The sequence below is a fragment of the Phoenix dactylifera genome, chromosome 15 (assembly GCF_009389715.1).
Source record: "Phoenix dactylifera cultivar Barhee BC4 chromosome 15, palm_55x_up_171113_PBpolish2nd_filt_p, whole genome shotgun sequence".
In the NCBI taxonomy this organism is placed as follows: Eukaryota; Viridiplantae; Streptophyta; class Magnoliopsida; order Arecales; family Arecaceae; genus Phoenix; species Phoenix dactylifera.
Window position 1 is genome coordinate 10,482,615 of NC_052406.1, and position 10,555 is coordinate 10,493,169.

The 10,555-nt window shown below is 36.4% G+C and overlaps 1 protein-coding gene across 1 annotated transcript; it reads right to left on the reverse strand.

Moving 5' to 3' along the window:
• Positions 1 to 1,318: 1,318 nt before the first annotated feature.
• LOC103705850 (formate dehydrogenase, mitochondrial) lies at positions 1,319 to 8,384 on the reverse strand. The gene is made up of 6 exons (XM_008789733.4): positions 8,216 to 8,384; positions 7,121 to 7,292; positions 5,586 to 6,126; positions 4,461 to 4,585; positions 1,740 to 1,852; positions 1,319 to 1,647 (listed from the first exon to the last, which is right to left on the reverse strand). The coding sequence occupies exons 1-6, from the start codon at positions 8,300 to 8,302 to the stop codon at positions 1,534 to 1,536; spliced, it is 1,152 nt and encodes a 383-aa protein (XP_008787955.2). The 5' UTR covers positions 8,303 to 8,384; the 3' UTR covers positions 1,319 to 1,533.
• Positions 8,385 to 10,555: the final 2,171 nt, after the last annotated feature.

Sequence of the window (10,555 nt, forward strand, 5' to 3'; positions counted from 1 at the left end):
TACCATTTGTAACAACCCAGGACCTCACCCAAAATGGCTAGCCGTAAGGTATTGTTCGGGTTCCTTGATCCTGTATAAGTACCCAAGATCTATCCAGCGAATAACTGATGTGGGACTAAACACCCGCCCGCACGGGTCGTCACATACTCCCCCCGTTCAAGCCCTGACGTCCTCGTCAGGCTAAGGGTTCAAATCCATTCAAATCTAATCACAAACATTACGATCGGTCCGTGGTCAATCCCAATGGATCCGTGCTGCAGTGTCCCCTAGTTCACATAAGTTATGGGCCGGGTCCGCTCTGATACCATTGTAACAACCCAGGATCTCACCCAAAATGGCTAGCCGAAAGTTATTATTTGGGTTCCTTGATCCTGTATAAGTACTCAAGATCTACCCAGCGAATAACTGATGTGGGACTAAACACATGCCCGCACAGGTCCTCACAATATGCATCTATATAGAACCTAAATCATGTCGCGTAAGTACCATGGTACATGTAGAAATAAGGGATTTTTCCAAGCGTGCACACGCACGTGCATGCACGCACGCGCACACAATATGACACTTCATGCTTATGTGAATCTCCCTCTCTTCAAGAATGCAACAGGCTGCATGCTTGCACTAATCAAACGGTCAAAAACAACCAATTTGAGCCAAGATGAAGGGCCAGGGAAAATTAACCAGTTGGAGATGACCAATGACATCAATGCCTTGCTTTGAGAGTCAATTAGCTGCCTCTCATTACCACATCTAAGAAGCTTCACTTCGATTGATTTTAGTTAAGCACCTAACAATACTACTATTATATCCAAAGTACGTCGTACTGGTCCGAACCAAACAGTAGAATACATAATTTACCATACCAATTCGGTACCGATACTTGATTCGGATGGCGTACCAGCACTCGATACGTAAAAAAAATTTCTGTGCCATACCATACTAACACTATACTAGAGTGGCACCGATATGAAGGCCAGTACCGAGACGGTGAACCTTGATTGTATCATTATTTCTCATAAACGCATGGAATGTTATATTTGCCAGGGATGTTCCTGCAATTTCTCACAAGCAACTTCATCAGCCATGAGGTTTAAAGTGTCATCTCCAGATTAGCTCATCAAAGTTTCAGTGAGGCAGTAGGTTATTGGATTTTATGAATGGATAATATCTACCAACATGATCTCTGCCGATCCTTTCCTCTCCATGCACATGGTACAATATTCCCGAATTTTAAAACAAATGATATCAAACTCCTACCAAGAAACTCAACCAGACTGCTGAAAAACACACCACTGATGCAAACAAAGCAACCATGATATGAATCAATTTGTCGCGTTCATCCGCAACGCACAACCAGCTGAAAGAAAATTTTATTGCTAGCCAACATAGTGTAATGACAACATCATTACTTTCAACAGAAGACTTGTGAACAGATCCATACAGCGAACTGTAGGATTTATTTCGATTTCTGACAGAACAGCTCGCAGATTCATACAAAAGAAGTCCCTCTTCAGGAATGAAAGAGAAGTGTGATTAGAGGTACTGACTCGCCAGTTTACCTTCCTTGACGATGTAGTTTTGTGGAGGGAAGTCCTCTCCCTTGAAGTATTTATCCAACATGTCCTTCACTCCAGCAGCATACCTCAGCTGCATGATTTCAGTTTAAATTTAGTAATCAGGCCATCCATCAGAAAGAGTAAAAGAGCAGAAGTATACGTAGCTAATATCAAATGGCATACTTGGGCATCAATGGTAGTTCCTGAAATATGAGGCGTCATTGCATGGTTGGGCATGTATCGCCATGGGTGATCCTTTGGAGCTGGCTGGGGGTACCACACATCACCACCGTAACCTGAAGATTTAAAAAAAAAAATAGTAACTCAGAGCACCATTTCATTATATTAATTTCTGAAAAAAAGAATAGACTGAATTGAAACTTTAGAATAAGTCATGCAGAAATTTTTAACAGGTCTTACTTTCAGTTGAAAAGGATTTAGATCTCAATGGAAGAGGATGAAACCAACAGTACTATACTGTTCTGATAGAAAACTGGCACCTGGGACACCTGCTGGACATCAGTCCATTAACAGGTCGTAAGTCCCAGTTGTGTCGCGATACGTGGGGTGCACCCTGATGAGGGCAGATGGGATGCAGTTTTTTCTTTATTATTTTTCCTCTTATTCTTGTTGTTACTGACTATTTCAGTCCATCCGTCCCAACTCCACACCATCCTAGAAGCAAACCAAGATGGGTCCATTACCAGGGTTTAGAATCTTGGTTGAGCCTCCCTTGCGGGTTGCTAGAACCAGGTCAAACTATTAATATTTACCGTGTTTTTTGTTGGGAGGAGTGCACATCCACTATTTAATCACCAGTCGGCCACTATAATCATGCAAATCGAGCACTATTTTCAGTGTGTAGGGTCACTTCGACATAATCCTTACTAAAAGGGAACTCTTACTGGGGATCAAGAAATCAAGTTGATTTTTAATTACTTACCTCTTAAAATTTGATTAACAATCCTTCTGTAATTATTGAGATTCTTTTTCTCAACCAATCAGTCAATAGGAAACATGTCAGCCAAAACTTATTTGAGTAGGGTCTTCCATATTCTTTTGCTTTGGAAATTACATTTGCGATCAAAACATGGCTTCATTGGTGGTTCTTAATGACCCTGGAGCTTGAGCCTCTCTCTACTCTCTCCCATTGCCACACCCCCACCCCTTCTTCCAGCGAACTATAGATCTTTTTGTATTAGTTTGATAGTTTCAGGCTTACTCCTTGATTTGGATTGTGACAAACTGTTGCAACCCCTTTCTTCTTGTTTTATTTTCGAACTTTGAAACTCAATCGCATCCCCTTCTGGACATTCAATTCTTGTTCTATGCATTATATTGAGCACTTATGGTACATTCTACAAACATCATTTTTTTCCATGCCCTAACTCAAAAGCTTCAACTTTAGCCCCCATCATCTCTCGAGTTTTTTTTTTCCTCTGACCCTACATGCTCTTTTGCTAGGTGATTTAGCAATCTAATATGTTCCTTTTTTAACTTCCGACATTCCTTGCTTGGATTTGTTGTTATATCAGATGCATCACGGCATTACCTTGTAAATTCATTGTAAAGCATCCTTTATAGATGTTTGAATTGTTCTCTGCTCAAGAAATCACTGCTTTACTCATGAAATATAGAGGTGCAACTTGGGTTGGGCTCAACCCGAACCTGCCTACCCAACCTGCTTATTGGGTAAAATAAATTTGAGTTCGGCTTGTACTCAAAAATCCAGCCTAACCTCAAGAAGGATTGGTTAGGGTCGACCTTCAACGTAACCTGAACCTGACTTAACCTGACCCATCCCGATAAACAAATAATTTGTATTTATATTTCATATATATTACTTATATATTTATATAATTATATCTTTAATATTGTTATATTATGTTTAAGTGTACTATTCAAATTTACCAATTATTGAGGCCTCAATTTAGCTTAAGATGGCTTGGCTTGGGCTGAATTAGAAAAATCCCAACCTGAGACTGGGTTGGGTTTGATTGGTGTTTTAGAGGTCGGGTTGGGTTTGGGTTTGCCCTCAACCTGACCTAACCTGCCCAAGTTGCAGCCCTAACGAAATCACATCAATTGATTTTACTTCACATGCTTGACAAATATTTTAGGCCATATCATTGCACCAGATAATAGGCCTCTATCTATGCATTGCTGCCTTCACATCTCTACAGCTTTGAGGCCAAGCATTATCGTTTTATTCACATCAAATTTAGTTTGGTCTCAAAATCCTTGTCATGAGACTTGATTATCATTCTTGACACCTATTAATGGACCATCCCATATTCACACTTGCTTGTCTATAATTCACAGACAGATCCGCATATAATTTCACATCATCTCTTCATAATTTAACCTATTGTTTCCAGTTAATTTCATTCTACCCAACAATTTAAGGTGTTTGTAGCATACAAGACCAACCAAATTTCACTTTTAGTTAAAATAAGCAATATAATGATTAGACAAGCTGTGTTATCAGTTTATGACAGCAACCTCAGTGCAAAATTAAACAACGAAGATTTAACAAGCAAAACCAGCTTGGTCCGGCTTCAAAGACCACATGGCCACAGTAAAGTGGTTTTTCAATGAACTACTAAGACAGACTCATTCATGTGCAGGAATAACAATTTGAAGTGCTCTGATCATTGTAACTTAAATCCTCCATAAATTTCTACACTCCTAATCTTACCTTGCATTATTAGAAAGATTATATAAGTACTCCACTTAAAAGCTATGCGTCAAACATCCAGATCCAAACTGGGATTGAGTATCATAAAAGACCATATCAGGTGTCCATAATGAACAAGAAGTAAATGTTCACAGATGAGAAGCAGAATTTCAGATGGAGATTCAATTGTTCCTCATGCAAAACCGGCAGATAACTAGTAAAAATACCTGCAATGTGGCCACTGGAGCAAGCATCTGCAACTGCTTGAGTATCCATTATTGCTCCTCGGGCATTATTTACAATAAGTACTCCCTTCTTCATCTTTGCAATTCTATCTTTGTCAAACATTCCTCTGGAACAAAGAATAGTTACATAGTGAAGAAGATGAAGATTTAATAGAATAGGATATGTGTAAACAGATTTTCAAAAGATTGTGAACAAGTCTATATCCTGATCAATGGACAGACGATGCAAAATAGCTAAAGTTCAATGATCACAGCCTTGCTACACCTGGTGACACTAAATTTGCAGCTCCATTTTATGATCATCGCCATTCTGTTATAATTTTAACAAGTTCAATCTCAATCGGCACTGTGAGATTGAACCTTACCTGAACAGAGTAGCATTAATTATTTTTTCTTAATAAAGCATCTTGAATAGGTAATATCCATACCAATAGTGTACTTGAGGAGTTGCAAAAATTACATGAATGGTTATCCTGACACCTTGTTGTTGAGGAAAAGTTTAATATTTTTGGAACTTCAACTGCAGGCAAATTTTAATACCTTTGCTCTGAAAACCTTAAAAAATGCAGAGATAGATGCTCCTATGCTGATAAAGACACGAGTTCCAGCATGAAAATGGATAACAACATCACCCTGAGTAGCACTTTGTGGAAGCCAAATGGAAAATGAAAACTGTAGATATAAAATAAACAGCATACCATATCTTTCAGTCGCGTGATTCATTGTCACCATAAAACTAAGTGAGAAAAGCTAATGTCATGAAGTATATAACTCAAGTTATACGAAAGATATGGCAACCAGCATCCTGGTTAGTGCTATTTACAGTTCCATAACAACCAAGAAGTAATCTTAGCCACTTTTTATAACTTTATAATTCCTACATATGCTTCTAGAAAGCTACCATTTATGATAAATTGACTCTAGAGTAATTTTTTCCTGAGCAATCTATGTCAAAACAATTTTTCTAGAGACATGGACCATTTCATATTGAACAGACTTAATTTTAAGTTGTCACTTTTGCATAGAAACCTTAAGGATTCTGAGTAAATAACATTGAAAAAAATAAATTCATAATAAAGAAATCTAGATAGATGAAGAAAAACATACCTCGTTTTCTCAGTAAGAGGCATGTTGATAACAACAATGTCACACTTAGGAAGCATAGCATCAAGGTCTTCTTCAAATTTTGCTCCAGTCTCCTTCTCCAGTTCAGGTTCCATTTTGAGGCGATCATGGTACAGTAGATTGCAGTTGAAAGGTTTCAGACGCTGGAGCAAAAGCTTTCCAATGCGGCCAGCCCCAACTGTCCCAACGGTCTTGCCTTCAAGGTCATATGCCCTATATGCGATGGCTGCAACATTCCATTCACCTTTAACCACCTGATGATAACCAGGTAAAAAATTCCGAACAAGAATGAGAATTCGCATGAGCTCATCTTCTGCAACCGAGACCACATTGCTTCCAGTGACCTCAGCAACAGTCAGTCCAGCTTCAGCTGCTGCTTTCAAATCAATGTGGTCAGAGCCAATCCCAGCAGTGAGAAGAAGTTGCAAGTTCTTGGCCTTCTTGATCCTCTCTGCCGTAACATAGGCTGGATGGAATGGGGTGGATATCAAAACGTGCAGATCAGGGATATGTTTGTCAAGCTCTGGGTAAGAAAATACAAAAATTTTAGTATTGTAATATCCGATCAAAGAGAACTTTGGATTAATAATTATAAATACATATATATAATTTTATGACTTGAAAACGAAACGTATAACTCAATAAAAAATCACAAAAAAGATGAAACTAAAACAATGTATCATTCATGAATATTTGGAACCACATATAATGTTTGTAAGGTTTGAATTTCACTTTTGTTTTTACATTGTAAAATGTTTCATGAATACACCAAATTCGCCTGAATAAAGAGTAAAATTCAAAGTCGACATATTATATTTGTAGTACAAACTGCAGAAGATTATTGCAAAAGAACATAAACCAATGAGAGAGTCAATGGTTTCTTTTTTCCCTCTTTTTCTTTTTTTTTTTTTGTTTAACAGTGTTACTTCTTCGGGAAGGTAATACAATCGAAGTAAGCAGTCCAGTGCAGCAGAACTCTGAGGCAATTTCAAACCCAAAAAAAAATGTGCTCGCTCATAATTGAGTGAATCCAAACAAGCTAAACAGTGCATACTAGCTAAGGGAGCTACAGCATCCCTATATGATTTTATCTTTATCCATGTGACAATCAAACGCCCTGGCCATGAACTTTAGTCAATTTGGTGAATTCTTTTGTACCGTTTTCACTTATCAACTATCCAGAGTTAAATCCATGATCAAACCCTAGTTTGTCAAGTCTTTCCTGCATCAATATGGTTTTCTTATGTATCCATCCAGCTCACGGACCCTATCACAGACATCCATGCGGGCCCCTTTCCAAGTCTAGCTCTCTTCTGATCTTCCATGTAACTAGCTCTACTAAGTAGTATTTGACAAATTTATCCATGCATTGATTTGAACAGAAAAATGCTTGTTATGCTTAAATTTATTCATAAAGGAATGATTTGTTGATCTTGATGCATAATATCACTCAACTAACTTCTAAACATTAAAATCTAAAGCTTATATATAGAATCAGTAAATCGTCATATACCAACCACAGTTCGGGCCTTCTTTGTCATCAGTTACAATGTACTGGTGGCCCTGAGATTCCAGCCACTCCCGAATGCCCAGGCTTCCTTCAGCGCAGCCTAAGAAGTTAGGATTCATCGCCGCATGCTCATTGGCCTTGTAGAACACCCCAACAATCTTTTTGCTCCCAGGGGAAGCCTGCATGATATTAAGAAATCAAAAACCAATTCTGTACTTTGAGGCAATATGGTGATCAAATGGCTAAAAATGATCCAAGAAGTTCACTTCAAATCCCAGGAAACGTAGTGGCAGTGACAAGATTTAAGACAGGAAACTGTTTTAGAAAATTACAAGTTACATATTTAGTTAGGAGAGAATGATTTTGGCTAAATTTTTTTCCCAACAAACCAAATTCTTCGATTCCATAAACATGACACACGAAAGAAAAAATTCCATCCATCAAGACCATACTCAGTATAACTCCAAAGTTTTCCGTTCTCTTTTTCTAGAAAACAGGGAAAGGAAATAGAGAGAAAGCCAGAGAGCAAAAGAAGGAAACATAACCTAGCAGATCGCTTTATATACAAATTGAAGAGCATCATTAAGAATAAAAACTTAACTTTAGCACTCTCTGCAGTATTATTTTAGAAAATTAGCAAAGAAAATGAAAAAAACGCTTAGAACTCCTCTGAATCACTGCAGATGGAAAACTCGCAGTTTAACTTCTACAAAAAAAAAATGCACTACTTAAAGCCAAAGGAACATGTTTTTAAGAAAAAAGTAACTAGTAGTATCATAATAAAGAAATAGCAAGATAAATCAAAAACATCTAACACTCCAAATAACTCTATATCGCGAGAATTGAAGCAAATGACCCGAAACTTCCTGCAAGTAGCTCTTCAAACCAATTAAAAAAATGGAAAATTTATGGATTATTTTTACAAAATAACTAAAAACTTGATTTTCAAACAAGATTTAAGGCACAAAGAGAAGTGAATCGAAAACACTGGAACTCGTTGAAACACTTCAAACAGTGAGATCAAAAAGAAATCACCAAAAACAAGTCCGATTAATAGCTAAAAAAAAAATTTAAAAAAAAAGGAAACTTTTAAAAGGATTACATGGAGCTGTCTCACGAAAGGAGAGACATCGGGAACCGTTGAAGCCAGGGACCGAATCGCGTGCTTTGCCGTCCTCCACATCGCCATTAATTGGAATTTAGAGGGGAAAAAATGACCAAAATTTTGCCCGGGCGGGGAAGGTGGTGAAAAGAATGCGATGCTGGCGCTTATTATAGAAGAAGAGCGCAAGAGATGGGTGGGAACCAGAGGGAGTGTCAGGGGACGCGTGGCAACGACGAGGGGCAGAAGCACGGTGGTCCCCGCAGGCGGCGAGAGTCGCTTCTGTCCTATTTGGATCCAGTGTCTTAGCTCTTGTACGAGTTAAAATAGTGAACTGCTATTTATCTGCCACGTCACCCAGTTTCTAAAAGTTATGGACAATTGGCAAGCCTGGGAGTGAACGTTGCCTCCTCTCGGTGATCGGTAAGCTATACGAGATCCATCGCCGCCAATGGTACTTTATTATAAAATAAGTGATGAGTTTTTCTGCTACTTTATTGAGAAAAAAATTGAGACAAATACGAAGGTGATATTTTTTTCCATTTACGATTATTGAAGAAAAACTAAAATAATTGTTAGTTGATGGAAACATCTAGAACTTGCAAATACCCTTTCTTTTAATATTATTAAACCATAACATTTCCAACTCAAAATATAATACTAGCTAACCATTTTTTGGTAAATCTCTCAAATTCATTTCTCCCATTAGATGAGTAAATCTATTTTAATGCTCAAATATCTCATATTGGGCCATAAAAGAATTAAAAAAATATTATTTAAATTATTTATTCAAAAACATTATTAAAAATTAGTAATATTTTTATATAAGACTGTGTTCAACCAAATATAGTAATTATATGGTTGCTATTTTTGTAAGTAATTTTTTCAGCAACCAATAAAATAAAATTTAATTTTCTTTTTTAATCATTTTTTAAAATAAATAATTTTTAAAAATTAATAAATTAATATATAATCTAACATATTTAATTTAATATGATGGATAAATCGTGCACCAAGCACGATTTCTGAAGTCAGCTTGGCCCACATGTGACCCGTTGATGTAATGGATTAGGCAGCGATAATTGAACGGAAAAATGTCAAGGCCACCTATCTTGTCACTGATAACCTGTCAATCTAATATATATATATATATATTTATATGCCCTACCTAAGTGAACAAGTTTGGGTTTGGTGTACATCAGTTTGTATCGTAAGAATATAACTACTTTGTTCATCAAATGGATTATATTTATATTTAGACTTTTGGCATGTCAAATTTAATTTGATCATTTTAATAGCTGATAGTATAACCTACTAACTTGTTTTGAACCGATTTGAGACTGTAGGTATCAACGTGACATCAAGTTAACATATCATTATAAACCCAAACTCAACTCTACATATTCTAGTAAACAAGTTCTACGGTTTGTGATTTATTGCTTATTTAATAAATAAATCGAATTTAATTATTTTTTAATTTATTTAATAAAAATTTAAGTTGTAAGTCACGAACTATTGACATGGTGCATCTCATTATTAAGAATTTCTTCCTAAATTAGAGATAGCAATAGATAAGACATGAATCGGATAGGTTATTACTTACATCTATCTTACAATTGGGAATTATATATTTGTACCCCTCTCGTAGGAAAATGTGGGTGGGTAGGCTTAAATCGATTGGCTTGAATAAAGCTAAAAAATATTTTCTATATATAAACCAAAAAAATAAATAGAATATAAACATAAACCTTAATATTAAAGAAAATCAAAGTTTAGAGCATAAAATATAACAAACTAAATTTTTCATAATAATGAAAATATAAAAAACAAAAATATAATTTTTTAGAAAGCCAAATGCTAGCATGTAGCCTTTCACATGTTCTATCACTTTCGCGATCAATCATAATACTTTGTTCTCTATTTATTATTATAATATTCGAGGTTGAATTGTGCTACTTCGTCGGGATGTAGATGAATTTTAAAAAATATGGGCAATTGAAGTGACCAAGGCAAAGAATTAGTTGCCATTTTTAAAATCGGATACCCACCATCGAATCTCAATAGATTGGATAAAATTCATTTTATTAGGGTTTGATCAGATCGGGCAGCCGGACCAAGTAAATTGCTATCTTTACCTCGAGTAGGATTTGAATCACAAATATTACCTTAAAAAAATGCCACCTTTGTCTAGTCATAAAGTCTGTCTTTTAGTCTTGATACGAATCGTCCCTTTTTCTATTTTTTAATATTTACCAAAGACTTGGACCTAATGCACCTGGGTTTGGTGCATGCATGAATTATAGATCTGTTTTTTTTTTGGTTAGCTAGAGACACGCACCC